At 46.9% G+C, this 21,418-nt stretch overlaps 2 protein-coding genes across 17 annotated transcripts in view; one reads left to right on the forward strand and one right to left on the reverse strand.

The window, feature by feature from the left end:
- LOC121594125 (protein phosphatase 1 regulatory subunit 12A) overlaps positions 1 to 21,418 on the reverse strand; it is a 72,205-nt gene that overhangs the window by 32,111 nt on the left and 18,676 nt on the right. The gene's annotated exons all lie outside the window — the stretch shown is intronic.
- On the forward strand, positions 17,882 to 20,113 carry LOC121594126. The gene is made up of 5 exons (XM_041917122.1): positions 17,882 to 18,592; positions 18,695 to 19,254; positions 19,327 to 19,425; positions 19,484 to 19,639; positions 19,707 to 20,113. Exons 1-5 carry the CDS (start codon positions 18,244 to 18,246, stop codon positions 19,755 to 19,757), a joined length of 1,215 nt encoding a protein of 404 aa, XP_041773056.1. The 5' UTR covers positions 17,882 to 18,243; the 3' UTR covers positions 19,758 to 20,113.

Raw genomic sequence — 21,418 nt, forward strand, 5'->3', positions numbered from 1 at the left:
GGAATTCGGGAGGGCTTCACCACCATCGTACGCAATCAGTCGAGTTCGTGTGTGCAATTCTAGCGTTCATGCGCCATACACAAACCCACAAGTCATCATCTCGTGCCAACTGGAGCAGGTGTTGCTTAAAGACTTAATTTGCCCCACCGGTGGTGGTGGTGGTGCAAGGGCACTCTTTGGGTTGGATATTTTGCTTCGGAGCGAAGGCCAACGTTTCAAGAGACTCGTTCGGGTTGCGTGAGATGATGGACATTTTTTTTTCGTGCTCCCCAGAGGGGCCTGTCTCGCCTGGGTGCGAGAGATCAGAAACGACTCGTGCGGAGAGCAAAACCAAGGGGCGGGAAAAAGGGAGATCGATCCGTACTGTACAAAGAAAATACAATCAATCTAAGCCCCCTGTCAACCGTGTGTGTGTATTTGAAAATCAGTGCGAGTTCAATGCAATGCAGGGGGAGAGGTTAGCTGATTTGATACAAGCGACAGACATAGAGGTAAAGGGGGATGGATGCTGGAGTGTTCTTGAATAGGGCCTCCCGCGTCACGGTGTGTGCACTAAGCACTTATTTGATACTAGTTTCGCGCGCACCAGTTGTTGTAGCGCGTCAAAATTTTCTCACGTCTTTGCTGACTGCACACGGGGTGGTAGAGTAAGATCGACATCGAAGCATCGTGCCCGTTACAAGGCACACCTGCCTGTGTGTGCGTGACATTTGCCGCAATACCTTGCGATGGATGGATTTACAACGAGCCGACTATATCACATCATAACCCAGCGCAAATGACATCAAGAATCAACGACAAACATCTTTATGGTTTATGGGGTTTATGCAGCTTTTGTCGAGATTCACTCATATGAATCTTCCGGGGTGAGTGATTCAAATCCCGAATCTAATCTCCAAGAATTCATGAATCTCTACAGATTCGTGAAGCTCTAAAGATTCCAGATTCTCTATAGAGTCATGGATCTCTAATGATTGAATTCTTCAATCTCCTAGGATTCATGAATCTCGTAAGATATATGAATCTTCCAAGATCCGTGAATCTTTAGAGATGTATGATTTTGAAAGTATTGAATTTGCTCGCTCACATTGTACATTGGCTAACTCGCACGACTTAACAACATGCCCGTCGTGGGTTCAAGCCTTACACGGACTGTCTCCCCGTAGCAAAACAAATCAAATGGATGTGTTGTACATGCCAAGAGGTCTCGAAAGCTTCTGTAGGTTGGCATGACTACGTAGGTTGTTACCCCAAGAAGTAGAATATTAAGAAGCTCAAGCATTGTGATTTTTTGTAGATTTGAGATTAATGAATTTTTAAAGATTCGCGAATCTTGAGATTCATGAATATTTCCAACAGAGATTCAGATTCATTACATCATGTGAAAGATACATTCAGATTCATTAATCTGAATCAGATATACCCAACACTGATCATGATGCCATTCAAAGTAAGATCGGCTCAATGCAAAGGAAAGATAAAGACAAGATTAAACAAACTGAAAGTGAAACACGGCCAACGATCTGAACCAATAAACTATTGATCGGGGTAAAACCCCCCACTGGAGGAGGATGATGCGAGGAGAAGAGAGGAACAGAGGAACAGGTTGGGTTTGCCGAGAGGCTGGGCTGCTGGCCAGCCGCGCGTATAAAATCATAACAAGCAGGCGCGAATGCGTCTTTCATGCGTGTGTCATAAAGGAGAAACATAAAAACACTTGCGCTGATGTGAGCGTTTTGTTTCTTCTTTCTTCCTTTCTTTCGCGCTTGTCTCCCAATCATCGTGTCTGTGGATCGCCTGTCCATAAATTGTAGGCTTTGGCGCTGTCACACGCTGTCCCCCCCCCCGGTCCGTCTCCAGGTGCTGAGGGTTGTGTTTCAAGTGGCCGCACTGTTTTCGGCCCGTTTCTTAAGGTTGCCAAAGTACTTAACAGTGTCTGCTGGGCGGTCAAGCTTCAAGTGACGTTTCATGTTGCGAAAAACACGGTACATTCCTCTCTTGTCATTTTGGTGTCGTGCAACCGTGACACGAAACAGCATAGGAGCAACAAACGAAAGAGAGCAACAAACAAATGCACCATTTCCTCGCTATTTTGAATGACTCAACAAAGCTCCCCAGTGGCAAACGGGAACTCCAGATCCACAGCGCCAACGAAGGTATAAAACAGATTAGCGACGCTTCTCCGAGCTTACTGTGGGGGAGACGATCGTTCCGCAACACGATCGTTTCGCGGATCGTTTCCCTACCCCGACCGGCCATCCGAGCCATATTATATGAGATTGCACCCAATTCAACGCCAACCACAGAGCGCAGCAGCTGCCTCCTGCACCCCGGTAAAGGAGGGGATTTATTATCGATTAGCGACAGTTTGGTAGGCTTAAATCTGACACAAAGTACCAGAAGCTCTTTTGCTGGCGTTTCGTGCTGGGGCACTGCTACTGCTTCAATTGGGCCGGGGAGGAGAGATCGGTTTGCGTTGTGGGATTATTCCCTGCGTTCGTAGTTTCCGCCAAACAGCACTGAGGTAGATAGGTGGTAGAGCGCGGTGCGAGCGAGCGGTAGCTGCTGTTCACCTTTCGTGAAGTGAAGTCGAGATGACAGGCAGGCGCGCATATACGCGCATTCGACTGACCAGCCGCGAGATAGGACGATGTGGGGCACGATTTATGCGACACATGGATGGAGGTGAGAGGTCTCTTTTTTTGGTCGGTTAAGTGAACCGAAAAATGTGATCGCGCAGCTTGCCGTAAAAAGTTAAACGGTAGCCAATTGATTAATCGACAAATTATTGCTCTGCTTTTTGCTGTTCTCGCGTCTTCGCTCCGAAAAAAACGAGAGATTGCAACGCCTCGCCGAGTCGTTCAATCGACACCGTAAAGCATCTTCAATAATTGGGGAACAATGTATGTTTTTTTTTTTTTTTGGAAAGCAAACACCAGATGGCTAATGATAAATTACAATTTGATATGCCCAAGAAGGGCAGCCCACTGCAAATAAAGGTGAGCTTATAATCTTTACGCTTTTGGCAAGATTTGCTGGAGCTGAGCTAAATTTGGATACTGATGGGTGGGTGGGGGGGGGGGGGAGGAGATAGTTTATTGCACATCATCCTGACGTTAGATTAATGGCAAATCGAACATTCGGATAATTTTGGATGCATCTGCTTGTATAGCGCGGTGTATCGGGGTCTTTGCTACTTGCTAAGACGGATGGCAATGAGCCAAAATAGTGTGCACAGGGCCTACACTACTACCCTGGCACACACACACACACGGGGCAGTTGCTAGAGAAATATATATCTTGTCGAATTAATCTGACTACATCCTTCATTGGCCCCAGTTAGTAGGTCAACCCGATAAGCTTTAAATAGCTTTGCTTTGCTTTGCTCGCCACGAGTTTGCTTCAGGGCAATGCAAATATCACATTGCAATACCCCCCCCCCGCTTCCCCCGCTGGTTTTTGCAATTAAAAAAACGAATATTTTCTCATCATCGCCCTTTAGCCGTCGCGTAACTGTTACAACTTTCGATTAAAATATTGCCTCTGCATTGCAAGCGCTCCGGGGGGGAGCGCGTCCAAATTGCTTTAATCCTACTGCACACATCGATCTAAAGTTCATTCCCACCGCCGCTAGACGGCATCCTGGACACGACACGGAAGTCTAAATAGTCCTACCGGTCCCCGGGCGAAAGAAAGAAAGAAAAAAAAAACAATCAAATAGCTATAACAATAAAATAAACTCGACCATTACTGAGCGCCCACCACACAAGAACACGGGGAGCAGGCACTTGAAGCACGAGGATCTAGGAGTCCAGTGGACAATAAATATACATAAAATCTTAGGCGCGGCGGTATTGTCGTTCAACAACGGATCAGCAGCTGCCTCCGTCGTCGTCGTCGTCGTCGTCGTCGAAGGAATGACAAAATACTAAAATATGAACACCATTCCGAGAGCGGGAAACATTACGCGCTCGGAGTCAACGTGCAGCGGGAGACAAACATGGGGATCTAAAGGGAGCAAAGCACGCGGTGGTGGTGGTTTACGATCACTGTAGTGGCGCAATCTCAAACACCGTAAAACAGCACAATAATAACAGCATGTGCGCGACACATAGTAGTGGGATGAAATATTCGTTCGCATTCGCTCGCTGAAAAATGATTAGCCGCAAAACCATGGGACGCGAAGGAGCTTACTATTTAGGCGTTTGAGTAGTGAAATAAATCCTTCATAGAGCAAGAAATGGGAAGATTTTCCTATGAACACGTTGAAACTGTCAAAGTCAGTTGAAAGGAATGAAATAAAATTACAAATAAATTGCACAAACATGAATGAAAGCATGATAATTCAGATGGTAAGTGTTTCTTTGTGCAAGATTAGCACAACCAGTCCCAATCGATTCGATTCAGTAAGGTTAAGTTCGCAATAAATCTTACTGTAGTTAATACCCAACGATGGTACATTCTGCACCCTCTCTTTCGCTGCCGTTTTCTCTCTAATTGCAATCACTTTCTCTTTAATGCACACACACACACACACACAAACTTTGCCATCCCCATGGCATATGGTCGGGCCCGGGCCAGTGTGTAGATGCAGCGATGCTGTCGCGTTCTAAATAGAATCCATTTACAACCGATTTCCCCCGCTTATGATTCAAAGCGCGCCAGGGAACAACGGCAATAAAAGGTCGATGACCGTGGGTACTGCTGCTGCAACAACACACGCACACACACCACAGTTTGGGTGCATAGAGGAGCTGCAAATATCTGGGTCAATCAGGCAGGCGGGATGTGATGTGCAAGCGTTTTATTTTAAATTTCTTTATTTACGCATGATTTTGCATGTCAAAAGTACACGACACACAAGACATGTGGTACACGCACACATATACACACACACACGCACACACTCACCAACGAACTGCACTTTAATCGACGATTAATATCGGACGGTTTGGTCGTAAAACGCGCAAACTCATTTCGGCAGGATTCGAATAAAATACCAATCGATGTGATTCTTTCGCGCCATAAATGTACCTTTCGCCTCGTCCTCAGCGGAGTAGCGGCGCAATAAAACGGCCATATTTATGGGCGAATTTGACCACTTGCGATCGCTTGATCGATCGTTTGATGCAGCTCGATCAGACAACACTTTATGCGCTATATTTCAATCACGTCCGAATCGGTGATCTTTGCCTTTGATTATGCGCGAAAAGAGCAAAACAATGTTAAGAAAATCAATAAACGAATGCAGCACGCCCCGCACCACCACCGGAACACGCGGCTTTCACGTGCATTGTGAAGCGTTTGTGCAGTGTCTATATTCTCGCCACACTCCTACGCAGGCACAATAATGCACACCTGGGGGGAAAACGTTGGCAAATCGAGCAATTTGTTTTACCAACTGTTTGTCGAAGCGGTAGCGACGAACCCTCTCCAGGAAGCATTAGCCTTCATATCAATTTGACTCGGGGTGGAGGGTGCCGATAAAAAAGCAGCAAATATTTTAATCCGCAACCCAGCTTACCAGCGCTGTCCAACCTACACACGCAGCAGGCTGGCACGTGTGTGTGTGTGTTTGATCGACGTAGCGGAATCGATTTGTCCGTACATTTGGGGAAAGAAATCTTTTTTTTTTCTTTCTTACCACCGTACCCCTAAGAATTGGACAGCTCGATACACATTCATTTATATTTATTGTCGGCCAGATATATTAACATCAATATTTTTACCTGATCCCCGGTAGCCTCCCCACGTAAGGGCATTAGAAGATTTATTTAACCAATTGCGCTGTACGTTTTGCGGAACGACACACAGAGCGGACACATGCACAGTGGGACAGGCGCGTTCTTGGTCGCGCCCTGTCACAACGAATTGTTTCGCACAGTAGCTCCATCGCGTTGCACCTCCGTTGGGCACACCGTATCGTGGAGCTGCACCATACGTGGTGTTGTAAGCAGCTTGTCCCGCGACTGTCGAACTTATTGCCCCCGTGCGTATTTGCGCTAAACTGTAAATTGACAGATATGCTGGCGTGCCGAAATTGACAAGTCCCGCAGTCACGAGTAGCCGTTTAGCCGATAAACCAGACCCCGTGTGCTTGTGGAATGTCGACTATGTCGTTTCGATAATTATTTGTTTCCCAGAGACTTCAAAATCCTCTCGTTGCCGCTGCTCTGTCTGGGTATCTGCCTGTCGTTGTCTTACAAGCGTAAGGGTTCCTGTGGGATATTATTGGAGCATTCGGAACATTCCGTTCTAATCTTTCTAGGTGGGGTTTTTCTTCACTGGTTAATTCGTTGGAATGCAATGCATTCAATTCTGGGCAAATCTGCATCTCAACAAAGGATACCACTTTTCGAGCAATAGGAATTTGTACAATTTTCACCAGCGAAGAAAACCGCCGACACATAGGTAATAGAAGCGCACGCTTAACATGAGGCAACGAAACATGTTTGTATCGTTTACACCGATTACGGCCATGATGCCCCGGTGCCAACTAAAGCCGAATGCGCCGGGGCTTCTCGCCCTCTCTCTCATACACTGTCTCTATATGTGGTCACCGAGCAGTTCACCGACTTTTATCGAGATGATAAACACTTTTGACAGTTTGACATCGACCTCCGATGGTATCACCCGGCACCTCGCCAGCACACACAGAGGTCCGATTCGAATCATCGGCAACTTTTTTTTTCTTCTTTTCAACTGCAACGAAATTGCACCGAGCTTTGACGGCGTAGAGGACCTGAGACTCACTCGGATCGGTGTTGCCATGGTGGGTACGACCGACGACACCTTGCCCAAACCCCCGGAATGGAGCGTCCAGGATGGACGGAGGGGGGAAGCGGAGTTAGAAGTGCAGCCCAACAGAGTCGACGGACAAGTCCACATTTGGCAAGGAGAAACTGCTGCACCAACTGCTTCATAGCGAATTTGCCGCAACGAACTCCCTCCTCCTCCTTTTCGCTACACCATAAATGATGGATGGATTTGTTTGGAATTCTTGCGTATCAATTTAAGCGTTGGTACGTGTGCGTGTGTGTGTGTGTGTGTGTGTGTGTGTGTGTGTGTGCTGCAAATAGTAGCAGCCGAAGGGCCCTCTCCACGCTGAACAGCAAAGAGTTAGGCTCCCTCGCTATCGCGTTTCATCCCCCTCCCCCAGCACTGCACCAAGAGATCTTGCAAGATCTCGGTGCTGCTGTTGCATCGAATTCGGCGTGGTGCATGCTGCTATAGAATGGTGCCCCGAGAGGCGGTGCAGGGGAGGCACAGCAAAAACCGCAACTGTCAGCTGACTGTCAGGGCGTCAAAGCCCGACGGCGCACTTTGACAGTATCAATAATTAGATTAACTATCTCGCTAAACCGTCGGGATAAGTTGTGCGCCGTTTTTTTTTTTTTATTTATTTAGTTTATATGCTTGTCCAGACAGCAAAAAAGTGCTTGCGAGTGGCAAGTAAACCTTACAGGCTCGCCTCATAAATCATTAGACAGCTCCATTATGGGCCACAAATCCGTGACCAGTTCTTGAAGCGCGGTAGAAGGTGTAAACGATAGACTGATGTACCAACACACAGGCCAAACAAACCACCGGAAGGTTGCAAAAAGTCATGCATAAGTATCGAAATCGAGTACAATGAGCACTTGTTTAGTGAAAAGCAATATTCCAATTCCAGGCCCAACATTAAGCAGATATTCAATGGCAATAATTTATACCTTCACCGCAGCTCCGTTTAATTAGCCGTCCGAAAGAAACAATCTTTCGGAATATGTAAAGTTGGGAGGAAAATTACCGTGACCGTTTGGCAAGCGGCAAACCGTCAGCGCAATGGGAAAACGATCCCACAAATCAGAGCATGAAAATTAACCTCCAAATAATTGCGACCACTGTTGGCTTTTGCGTGAGTATGTCACAGCAAGGGGGAAGAAGGAAGCAATGGGTTTGGCCCAGCTGTCGTCACCCTCGGCGAACCTCACCGCACAGTCAACGGGGATGAATTAACTATGCTCAATGTCACTCTGCCCAATGCGCGCACACACACACACACACACATGCCGTGGTGCGTGTATGCATAAATGCATTCGCAATGTATTGCGTCCGGCCGTCAACCACCATTCCGAGGCGCGCGCTGGCGGCGGAGGCGGCGACGACGACGACGACGAGTGAGGCCACTGACCGCCGTTGATGAAGCTAATTTCTTCATTACTTATTTATTTCGACTACCATTCATTATTAATGAAACTAAGTCAAGTGAAAGCCAAGCGGGCAGGCAGGCACAGCGCACAGAGTTGGTGCGTGCCGCGCGCGTTGTTGCGCAAAGTGAAACGGAATTGGGTGAACGAGACGATTTGGGGGTGTGGAATAGGGGGGGGGGGGGGGTGTAGCGGAGGCATTACACACACACCCGGAAGAGCAGGAGGAAGAAGGAACGTAACGATCGTAGAAGAGACGAGAAGGAGAGGACGGTGGGCAGGCGGGCGGGTTACCCAAAAACGTTGGTTGTCTCCCGTCATCTCGCTCGCGGTTCGTCGCTTGCCGCTTGCGATCGTTGCATTTGCAATGAGATGAGCTGTTTATTTTGCGGGGACAAGCCGAGCGCAGTAGTTTGTACGCGGGTGCACGCGTTGAAAAAAGTGAACCTTAACGAAGTGAAATGTGATGCTACAGAGGCAAGCTGCTGCTGCTGGTGTTGATCTGCTAACGCACATTACGCGTGTTGAGGCGTTTCGGGTTAACGGTATTGGGAACGGTCAACGGAGGGAAGCAGAAAGCGCGTTCGGTAATGATGGCGAGAATGGCCTGGAAAGGATGTTTAAAGATCGTTTCCGATTGTGCCGATTCCGCCGTCGCGTCAGTTTGGGCATTCGCATCCATCCTTTTTTTCTTCTTAAATGCAGGGTTGTTCGCTTGTTAGTTTGGGAGTAATGTTGAATATTGACGTGTTTTACCATTCCAACAAATATGAAATTTTTCATTTTGACATTCGAGAGGATTCACTCGAACGTTCATTTTATTCACTTTGGTATGACAGATGGCTTTCCCGCTAGATCAATCGTCAGCAGATTCGAGTTGATGCAATTTGTTATCATATATCGGTGACCCCAGAGATACCGAAAACCGAAGAAATGTCCCAAAGCAAGGCGTGCGTCGAAAAAGTCAAATGTCAAATATTCCAATATAAAATTTATAACCGAAGTTGAAGAGCCGAAATCTATGATATCGTGCATTTTATTAAAAAAAAAGTTCGATAATGTGTTAACTTCACTCCAAAAGTCGTTTACACGATATAAATATTCAAGATTTGGAAGATGAGGAATCTTTATAAATATGTTCAGTAAGGTCTTAATCGGCAAGAAATTAAAAAAAAAGATCTATCAATTTCTTCTAAATGACAGCTTTTAACTGTCAAAATCAAAATCGTCGTATCTGCGAATCGTCGTAACTCGAGGGTCGCCTGTACATCTCGAGCGAGTAGTCGAAGAATTCGATAGCTTAAACTATCGGACAGACGCCTAAGTAGCCATCAATTCTAGCATTTACGGCGCTGTCTACGTTTGAAATTATGATTGTGAATTATGAAAAATTATGAAATTGATACAGCTCACGATAATTCTTCACAATTGTGTTTTAATTGACAGTTGAAAGCTAACGATATAATTTAAAAATATAATAATATGCTTGTTTGATTGCAAGTCTTTTAAATGATATAAAAACCCCTGTAACAAAAAGTAACACGGTTTGGCTACCGAAGGAATATCGTTCACATTGCCGTGCCTGGCAGAGTGCGTGGTGCTATGAATTATTGATACAGTTAATTTATTTGACTCTTTTTTTTGCTTTTACCCCATTTACAGACTTTGTCAAACGATTGACAGGCGTGTGCGTGCGTTTGTGTGTGTGTGTACGCGCGCGCGTGATCAAATGCGTCTTGCAAAGGTACAGTTTCTTTTTGCCACCACACTGGCTGTCTTTATGCTTTATGCCTTTTACATCATATATCACACCGAAGGGTAGCTCCCGTTTGTTTCACTCTTACTCAGCCACACACATAGACACGCACGTTTGGCGTTTATCGGTCAGCAAATTAATAACGCAAAAAAGCAACCGAACCATAAGCAGCGAGGGGTTCGAACCCCCAAAAAGGGGAAAGTTGTCAGACGGGCAAACAACAACACAACACATGCTTGACGCGCATTTCCGCGTGTCCCGCGTTGATGCGTACACAAACACACAGCTACAGATCGCGGTTTCACGTTTTCATTTGCACCATTGCTTTCGCGCGTGGTTTATGATAAGACAGACAGCACAGCCAGCAGAGCGCGTTACGCGCAAATATTTCGCGCGCGTTCGCCCGTTTTCATTTCGAGACGGCCGGGTTGGGCAAATTATATGTCGATTGTTTGCGCCGGTGGAATCATTAATCAATACGGCGGCCGACGACGACGACGACGCACATTGCGGGAAGTGATGTTTATCAGCCTTGTGTGGCAATGCTGGTAGAGTGTGTGGTTGCCCATTTCGCTACATTGTATTGCGGTGCGTGCAGGATCATGACCCATCGAGGCTGGTGCAATTTGTCGGGAAGGATAATGGACCTCAGAGGCTCAACATGTTCGTAGCAGGTAGGGCGGCGTGAGAAAACCAAGTAAGAGGTGGAACCATCCACCCCGCGCGTCAGCTTGACCGGTGACACTCGTTGAGTGTAATTTGATACCTTATCTTGCGATCAAACAGCGCACCGAGAACCGCAGCAGCAGCTCTTGCTGCAGCAGGACAATTCACCGTGATTAATGAACATGAGCTGCTGCTGTTGCAGAACCATCACCAGTGAGGGTGAGTGATCGGATACTTCCCGCTTTGTCGTAGCGCTCCTGTCATCAAGCATCAAAGAACCGAACGAACGAATGATGATTACGCCGTTTCGGGCCGAGCGTTTATCCTTCCGCCGCAAACCCACGCGACCACACGCTGCTAAAGACGTTGCTAAAGAAACCTTTCCGCTTTGATGATAAAAATAGTTGCTAGTGGCATGATGTAAGCGAAACGAAACACATGGACAATGGCATTGAATGTGAAGAACAAATTCCTTGTAAAATGGCCATTTTCGTCACGCTGTTTAAAAATATTACATTTTTATTGCCATTCCGGACACTGATTGAATTTGAGTTTCGCTTGAAGGGGGTCGGTTCCAAGACACGACTTTTCACTTCCACAACATTAAAGCATTACGCTAAAATTAACTTCTTTCACTCATTAGAAAGCCTCGTTCTATTTCAAAACACTTCAACCATAACGCTCAGAACGTTCGCCGGCCAATTGCTCATCTGTTTTCTAACGCATTCAAGATGACTACTTCCTCTCACATGCCCGGGGTAGCTTTCTTTCTTATGTTACCTCCCTCTCCCCCTCCCCGACAGTGCTAACACTCTGTTATTGTGCCCCCGTTGTGCTTCGGTTTCGTTTCATCAATCAGCACCCGCGAAGCGCTAACGACTGGCGCCATGTTTCGGGCCAAATTCCATCATCACCCGGCAGAAACTGATACCATTGCCCCACAAAACCAAAACGTCATGTGATCGCGCGTGCTTAGCCGGCGCTCAATGTACGTGACAACACTAGCAATCAGGGTGGAGGAAGGGTTGTTAAAAATAAATTATAACAAATGAGCAAACATTTTAACGAATTTCAAAGAAATTGTGGTTCTTCATGGAATAGTCTTTCTGTTATCTATACATATATTAAATATTTTACTTATTATTTCAAGTTTTTTGTTAGATATCTCTTGTCTACTGATTGTGGATATAATTATTAACGTGTTGAAGAAGATTCTTATATTTTGAATGACAAATAAAGACTTGGAGTCAAAGTCTAGCAGTAAATCTTACGCTTAGAGTCTAACGTTGATAGGAAATGAATCACAACCTTTGGGAATTCTAAGTCGGCAAAAGATAACCGACAATAACTGATGCTACTGTCTGATAAGACACGGAGCATCGACCAGCTCTGTACAACATATGTACTGCCTTCGTCGCCTATTTCTATCAGCTTCTATTTTAACCCGACGCGATAAACACTCTTCCGTCAACAAAGGAGAACGGTCGTCGCGCGCAATGTTACTGCGAAAGAAAGCCTCAAAACAACGGTCCCAACAATACGGTTCAATGTACTTTTCTTTCACCCGGTTACACCTCACCCCAGTATAGATCACCTTCATCCGTGTCCACCTTTGCTGCAACACACAAATCCGAGACAAAACAGTCACAAGGCGAAGGCGAAGGCTCATATCAATAAACGATTTGATGAAGCCATCGCGTAGTTCAATAAAACCAATCAATTGCAGCAATAAAATGTCTTGTTCTTGTCTACACGTTCCGCCATAGACAGCCTCGCAGGCCAGGGCCGGATGGTTCAAACGCATCTAGGGAATGTAGACAGTTTCGCTTTCAACAAACTCTTGCGTGGCCCCGAACGCCCTGAAGAACGGCCGTTTAATGCGAGAATTAAACTAACCTAATGCCATCGCCGCTTCCACAGGGGAAAGCTATTGTCGGCTACAACAAACGATCATCATTGCAAACATTGATGTAGCAATAGGTCCGTTGTTGAGTTCTTCGCTATTGAAGAATGTGTTTCGTGTCTCTCCATTCTAATGGGATGTAACTCGAACGAAAGAAAATCTTCCTCGCCACCGGGCTAATGTCATCAGCCTTGAGAGGAAAGGCCACTGGTAGTGTGCCTGGTAGTGTATGCAAGTGTGCCCTCTAGCAGTGCCTCGGTAGGCCTTAACTACAACGAATGTGATTAATGTGTCTATGGTTTTAATTGATAGAGCGCGCACAAACTGAAGGAAAGCAAACAAGTGACGCCATCGCTGCCGGGTGGACTGGGAAGTTTGTACGATACTGGCCAACGGGTGCGCAAGTGCACTTTCCCCCGCTCGCGAGAGTGTGTGCGACAATGTAAGCCGTTAAAACAGTAGATAGTCATGTTGCATTTCGCCCTGCTGTCGTGGGGTTGCCGTCAAGCTGACTCGGACCGTCGGAGCGTTAGTGATAATCCGAAGAAATGTTGGTGCGACAAAAAAAAACAATACATTCGAACGCCTCTTGGAAACTGTTTCGCTTATTTGTAGCAGCAGCTTGTCAATTTGGACTTCTCTGTGAGCAAACAAAAAAAAAACGAAAAATGCTATCAATGAAAATGGCGTGCCAATTTTTCGCTCCCATGCGCCCAAATAATGGTGTTTTCCAACAGCGAAAAGGCAACCCGCATACCGAAAGAAGCACGCGCGCCACTAAACAACAAGCCAAAATTAAAGCCAACTTCAGCCAACCGCAAGAAAAGGTCCGCTGATTTTCTATCTTTCTCCCTATCACAAAAAGCACGTTGCTGCGAAAATGACTACAGGAAACTGGGCATTAATAAGGCACCGAGTGTTTACTACAACCTGTACTAGCGCAATCAAAGCCACATTAGCCACCCTGGTATACACGCCTGTACAGAGAAATCAAAAGAGGAAAAAACGGACTAATAGTAACGAAAAAAAGGGTTGTGCGACATTTCTAGGAACAAGTAAAGAAAAAATTAAACCCCCTGCCAAACTACACAAAAGCACATATAAGCACACGACCGAGTCTAATCACCGTCGTCTTCAATGGCGCTGGTGAAAGTATATCTCGCCTAAAGTATCACACTTTGCTGCCGGGGCATATGTGTGTGTGTTTGTGTCCTTTCTCTTTCTTTCTCGGCGATTTTCAATGTTGCTTTTTAGACCCAACATTCATTGTGGAAACGGGCAGCTGCCGCTTGTAAACTGTTGTTAACTAGCTGGTGCAAAAAAACCAAACGATGGAATACAGCGGAAAACAATACCACACACACACACACACCCTTTGCGCTGACGCAAGTTGCCAAAATTGCATGCTTAGGCGTCTGCGCGCACAGTCTGCTAGGGAAAAACGCATTCGCATTCCAGCGGGTTGTTATTTCTGTACGTTCCGGTAATTTAATGATGGGCCGATGGAACTAGTGTCATTATAACATAGGGTGTTTTTTTCTATTTCTGTTAGCATTTATTTCAAAGTTTACTCAAAGTTGTACTTATTTCTTGAATATCCTATATGACAACAATTCGGTTTAAATGAATCTAAATAAATTTATTGCAATTTTTTAAATGAAATACTAAGAATCGATAAAAATAATTCCACAACCATGCATCAATTTCCATTTGGTATGATACTTGTCTAGTTCTAACCCACCATCAATAAGCCGACTCAATAGACTCATCAAAAAGCGCGTGGCCTTATAATACACAGATCGTGAGATCGGTTCTCCCCCAAAAGATACTCAAAAATTTTCAATGACTCATGGTTCAACAGGAACTCGTGCCGAAAAAATTAAAAGTCGCGTTTGAAAGTGAATCGTGTCGTTTTCTGTCAAACGTATCCCCGCCCCCCCCCTCACTTGTCTTTCAAATCAAAATTATTTGTCCAGCAATTTACCGGTGATGAGAGACCCCTTGGCCTTTTGAACCAAGCCGCTTCCCCCATATACCATCGGTAAGAAGACTAACTTTCTACACAGAAGACAGGTTGCGTCCCTCCAACAACGACCGGGACAAATTAATTTCGTGCTGCTCTCACAATTTGCACTAATTCATTTTCGTTTGTGCGCACATCCGCCCCCTCCCCCTCCCACTATTCGCCTGGACAGCACTAAAACATGGCCAAGAAAACCGAACAAGTGGTCACGCTTCGATAAGCCACAGATGAGTAGTGGCAGTCGCGCGAGTGACGCGACACTCATAAGAGATTACTTCCTGGCTTGCCAAACGTTTGTACTTTATTATCGCCCACGATTTTAATTTCGGGCCCGGAACGAATATCCGACCGCGTCACCACGCGGAGAGTGGCCACACACATACCATACCCAATAGATTCTAGCACACTTTTTTCAAACTGTGTGCTTTTTTTGCAACTCACTGCGCCGCGTTCTGAACTAATATTTTCAAATGAAAGCAAACGCGCCTACACACCACAAAGCGATCGGCCGAGTAATAGGTTTCGGTAACATGCGTATGTTTATAATATCCTGCTGTTTTAGACGTTTCTGGTTCACGGTGGTGTCAACAACATGCTACACAGGGCGCGCTGCTCAAAGCGCTGCAGAATTTTATTTACAACATTTATTAATTTATTGATCCTATCTTTTGGTGCGTGCTGGACGAAACAAAAAACACACGCGTGCGTGCAAAAGAGAGTTGTTCCAATGCTACGACCAATAAAGGTTTTAACATCATATATACATATCACCGCTCAGTTTCCGCGTGGTCCACAACCAAATACAAAGCGACCAATTCTTCACGCTTTTACGATCTCGGGTGCGCGCGCCACGCCTAGCTGGAGAGGATATACAAGGCCTCCACTACCATCTGATAAAAAGGCACGTGATGAAAAATGCAAACCATACGCTCATACAAGCCAAATGGAAATGAGCTCCCGAAAGGTTCGGGATCACCACCCCCAGCAGCAGCAGTTCAAGCGTGGACAAATCAGGGACCGAAATACAAAGCTACGGCTTTGATCTACGCGCCTGCCCATATAAGCGGACGATGACAGTGTCGAAACTTATTTTATTCAAATTGCTCCCCCCACCGAACGTGGCTGGTGGTCGCACACGGACGCATGGAGAAGGGTGGAAGGGCGCTTCTTATTTTTTTATGAGACACTTTACACCGCGGGATAAAGATAATCCGAATGGCTACTTGAATGGATCATTTTAACGCTGCTGCCATTCTGCGTGGCGAAAGAATTGCCATTGGCTATATGCTGAACTGCCAATTCGTGCCTGTGCGCATGAATATTCACTTTTAGTTACGCAATCGTACGCAGCACATGGTCTGCGGTGTAAGTGTGAAATAGAACGAACGGATTTAGGACATAAATTTGAACCTTATTCCATACGGGATGGTACATTAAATATGGACATTTAATTAATCCACTCTACCATGGGAATGGACAGCATTTACCGTTCCACCTACACCAACTGTAGGACTCCATCGTACTCCGTCGTCATCAGCACCACCTGTGGGATGATGCTGTTGCTCAGATTCTTGAGGAAGGTAATACACCACCACCAAGTCCAGCAACAGCGCCAGGTGGTGCGCTTTGTACTCGCTTTCCGAACTTCTTACTCACAATGGGCTAAACTAATTCTCAAACATTGGAGAGTAATTTATTATGATATTACAACACCCACCCGTTGTCACGCTTTTCAGTCATCCCTTCCCAATCGTCCGAAACTCGTCAAAAAAAAGAAGAAAAAAAAAACAATCCACACACGCAAACAGAAACCGCTCTCACGTTGATCCTGACCTGTCAGCGGGACCACCACCACACATCGCCTTGGTCTTCCAAAAGCACTGGCTGAGTAGTTGTTGTATTGCATCTTAGATCATAAACCTGCCCGCAGGCGTTATTGTCAAACAAGGGTGAAGGGGAAAGAGAGGCGCACGCGAATTGGTTCCACTACGGTCATGCTCAACCGTACAACAAGACAACGAGCAGGCGCTGCTGGGTGATGATGACGAAGGTGATTGCGATCGGGACATCGTGTGCGACTTGCCCGTAATCCCTCCTTCCCGGGTATTTGGGACATTTAGTGAGCGTGGTTCGTCCCGCAGAGCGAATCGTACGGTAGAAGCAAAATCAATCCGCTTAGTCACACCTTGCTCGGAGACCTAGCTAGGGACCCTGCGCTAGACGTTTGCCATTTCCCAGCTAATGACGTCGTTTGCGAATACACTTCCCTTGTACCATGATTTTGCACACAACACAACACTGCCAATTCCACCACAGTGGGTTAACCTCCTTTTTTGCCGTTGGTTTTGTTATAGCAGTAGTTTTACCCTGCGAGGCACCCTTTTACCACGTCGGGTTGGTCCCGCATGTCCGCACCTACCAAGACGTGAAGACACCAGCAGCAGCAGCAGCAGCAGCACACACCCGCGGAAGCTTGTCGTCGTCTTCCGCCCACCTGGGAAGCGGAGCGAATGGCGAGAACTCATCGTAGTCCCGCAGGCTGCAGTATGATTGAATTCAGCAACAGCGAAGTCTAAGACGCACAATTCATTCCCCCATTTGCAGTCAGAAGAATGATGCATGTACACCAACAAAATGCGAGAGAATGTGCTTTTAATTGCCATGCTCATTTTGGTCCCCGTTTTTTTCCGAAACCCCCTAAAGAATGAGGAATCTTTTAACCCCTTAAAGCGTGGCCGCAGTAATAGCGTTAATGTTTATTACTCAAAACGTACACCAACAACAGCGTATGACTGGGGGTCGTTGTTTCTGCAGTTTTATGAAAGCCCCCCCGATCGTTCACACTCTTCAAATCAGAATGAATAATTAAGCTATTATTAGCTGCCAGCCAGCCAGGGTGGGGGGCTCTGCAAACACAGCCAGACATATTGCACAACCAAAGACACCAGCAGCATTAAGGAATCGCCAAGCTGCCAACCAACCACCCAACCAGTGCACGCACTCTGTTCACACTTGCATTTCCAACGACGTCCGGGACGACGACGGCGACGACCACCACACACCCGTGTGAAGAAGCATCGATTACATCAGGGCGATAAACACACACAGCTGCTGGTGCTTTTGCTGCCGGGGTTCTGCTGCGAACGTTCCCCGTTTTGCTCGGCTGGGAATTTCAGAATATTCTTACCACAAACCAAGATTTGAGGATTTATAATGGGATTGAAAGCATTGTGCTAGTGGAATCAATTTCTTTTTCTTTTTCTTAGGAACTACAATCTATTTTACGTCTACATATAACTAGACATTAACTAGAGACCTTGGGGATTCTCTATGGATTGGTTGATTTATATATGCGACTTATTGTTATTATCACCAGGATAAGAATTTTTTCGTATTTTGGAGAATGTCTCGACTAGAAATAAGGCAGTTTTGTAAAGAGCTAGCGCCACTAGCTATACAACCACTGGGCTGATCCAAATATTTATGCTTAGAATGCATATTTTGACAATCAAACTGAATCAAATTATAAGGTACAAAAATAGTTGTCAATAATCATACTAATCACAGGCACATTGCGTGTCGCATACACATTTGCTCCAGAAATAATAACTTCATCCACCAGCGGGGTGTGACATAACGCCCGGCCAAACGGCGACATTGCTGACCTGTCCCGCCAGTATCAAACCATCGCTATCGTAAAGCAAACATGTTCCGACGCTTAACGCACCCGACCTCCCCGAAGCAGCAAAACCATCGTGACCGCGCGTGTGACTTCACCGTGATGCCGCACGGCCTGTGGTTGCTCGAGCACTCTGGCCTGTGGGGTGATCCCCGGCGTAAGCGTTCCTTCGCCCTAATGCTGCTCGGCACGGTTCTGCTGTTGATCGTACCGAAGATTGCGCTCGGTACCGGGAGCGATAGCTTCGACTCGATCGCCCGCAGTACGGCCGAGTTCATCTTCTGCTACAACAACTACCTCATGATGGCGATCTTCGCCATCCGGCGGCAACCGTTCGAGCAGCTGATCGGCACCGTCCAGCTGCTGTTCGATAAGCGTAAGTGTGACAGACTGGCTGGATGCTCCCAACACGTACACTAAATTATTACAAACTCTCCCAACATCCGTTGTTGCTTCTCAAACGGTCGCGATCACACAGAACGAAAGTTCCAGACGACCGACTCCAGCCGATACGTGGTGTACGTCAATCGACAAATAATGCGCTACAGCCGGCTGTACATCATCGTGCAGGGCGTGTACTTCCTTATTTTCAATCTACTGCCCGCAATTGTGACGTACAGTGCGTACTTCGCATCGAGCGGCGACGGCGAGCCGGTCGAGTTTCTGCTGCCCGTCGAGTCCCGGTTCTTCTTTCTGGACATACGGCACAGTATCGTGCACTATACCGTCTTCTCCCTGCTGGCCTGTCCAGCGTTTCTCTTTACCGCGTACCTGACGGTGGTCAAGGGATTAGTCTTTATCGGCATCATCGTTTACAACACGCTCCAGTATCAGCTCGTGTCGCGAGGCGTCCGGGAGCTTAAATCGCTTGACCCAGCCACGACCCAGTTTCGTCACCGGTTAACGGAAATCATTGACCAGCACGGAGCGGCCACCAGGTGCACGAAGCTGTTGGACAGTGTGCTCAACCTGATGCTACTGGTACAGTTCACCAACACCGTACTGATGTGTTGCCTGTTCCTGTTCTACATATCAAAGGTGGGGCAGGTTGATTCGTGCTCAAGGGCTTCTGGCATACGTACAATCTAATTACATCACCTTAATTCTCAGAATTTCAACTCGGGTGCAGTCAACGTGCTGCTGCTGTTTCTAGCCCTTACGGTGGAGAATCTATGTTTCTCCTACTTCGGCAATAGGCTGTCGACGGAGGTAAATCGATGTTTACTCTACAGTTTTGCATAAATTTCATTTCCCAATTGATTTGCAGAATACTTCCGTTGCCAGAGCGGTTTACAGCACAGATTGGTACAACTATCCACCCTGTTTGCAAAAACAGTTCCAACAGATGATCCGTCACGCCTACATACCGCGTGGTATTACGGTGGGAAAGTTTCATTTCGTCGACATGGCCTCATTTGGACAAGTAAGATAGTGTCCTACAATTAGCGTCCACTTGGTCATCGTCTGACAATTTCTTCTTTCATTTTTAGCTGCTAAAAGCCATATTCTCGTACTATCTCATTTTAAAAGAGCTGTTCTAGGAATTGAAAGCAACAAATACTGTAATTGTCCACTTATCCTTACATCCTTTAAACAATTGATATAATCGTAACTGTTAAGTGTTGTCAAACAGAAACCACTAATCATAACCCATCGTCCGCGTGCATAATTAATCGCGGCTTAGCGTAGATGTTGTAGACCGATTGTCAACATAGCCACCCACTATATAAACATAGGGCTTTCGGCATGATAATTTTGTAGAATTATACACCAAGCACAGGATACTCCGCCTCCCATCTCCAATACTTGACACAGGCTCGTCGCACTCAATGCGAGAATACGTTCTAATAGAGCAATTTTAGGTGCAAGTCAGTCAGTCAATCAGACAGTCCTTGAACCAGTGCCACGCAGACCCTTAGGGAGCAGGTGTTCGAAAGCGCACGAGGATGGTAAACCTTTTCGCTCGGACGCCGGCCGACAACTTCCGCGTGATGCCGTACAATCTGCGCCTGTTCGCGATGCTCGGCCTGTGGGGCGACCGGCGCAAGCTGTACCGGCTGTACGTGCTGCTGCTGCTTGCGTACGTGGCCATCATCTTCCCGAAGCCGGTGCGCATCACCGACCGGCACCCGTTTGAGTCGATTGTGCGAAGCGTGTCCGAGCTGATCTTTGCCGCGCTCTGCTACCTGACAATCATCATCCTGGCCATCAAGTCGGAACCGTTCCGGGCGGTGATTCGCAAGCTGGAGCAGGCACTGGAGCTGTGTACGTGCGCGTGTGCTCGTTGCTGTTGTTGCACCCTGATACCCGCAACAACAAAAACCAACTCAAACTACAATCTTTCCCTCTGCAGTTCGCGACAAGCAGGACCAGTGCAGTCAGCTGATCATCGAGGTGAACGCTAACATTCATCGGTTTAGCCTCGGCTACGCCAAGCTGAACCTGCTGTACGTTCTGCTGTTCAATATAATTCCACCAATGTACAACTATCCGCGCTACTTCCTCCAGTGGCGCATGCCGGAGGACAACCGGACGGTTGAGTTCATGCTTCCCCTCATGCAGGATCTGTACGGGTTGGATGTACATCACAACATCGTGCACTACACCATCTCTTGGGTGGCCATCACACCGTTCTGTGTGTTCTGTGCGCTTATCCTCTGGTTCAAGGGCGCACTGTTTATGCTGATCCGCTACAACACACTGCTCTATCAGCTCGTCAACCGGCTGCTGCAGCAGTACGATCGTGAGTCGGCCGGTGGACTTTTGGCGCAGAAGCACCGCCGGCTGCAGCAAATTGTCCAGCTGCACTACAGTGCGATCGAGTGCACCAAGCTGCTGGACAGCATCCTGAGCCTGATACTGCTGAACCAGTGCATCGGCTGTTTGCTGATGCTCTGCCTGATGCTGTTCTACATCACGCGCAACCACAGCTTGAACGTGATCAACATTGCAGTGCTGCTGATGTCCATCTTCATCGAGATGATGTGCTTCTCCTACCTGGGAAACCAGCTTACGGAAGAGGTGATCACGTTTGCAATGCGTTAAAAATTTATACAGCAGTATCATTGTGTACGCACTCTTTTTCTTCCCCCAGAATGCCAACATCAGCCATTCCGCCTTCAACTGCCGCTGGTACGACGAGCCGATCGTGATACGGAAGTACTTTCTGCGCATCATCCTGCAGGCCCACCGCAAGGCGACG

The sequence above is a fragment of the Anopheles merus genome, chromosome 2L (genome assembly GCF_017562075.2).
Source record: "Anopheles merus strain MAF chromosome 2L, AmerM5.1, whole genome shotgun sequence".
Lineage (NCBI taxonomy): Eukaryota > Metazoa > Arthropoda > Insecta > Diptera > Culicidae > Anopheles > Anopheles merus.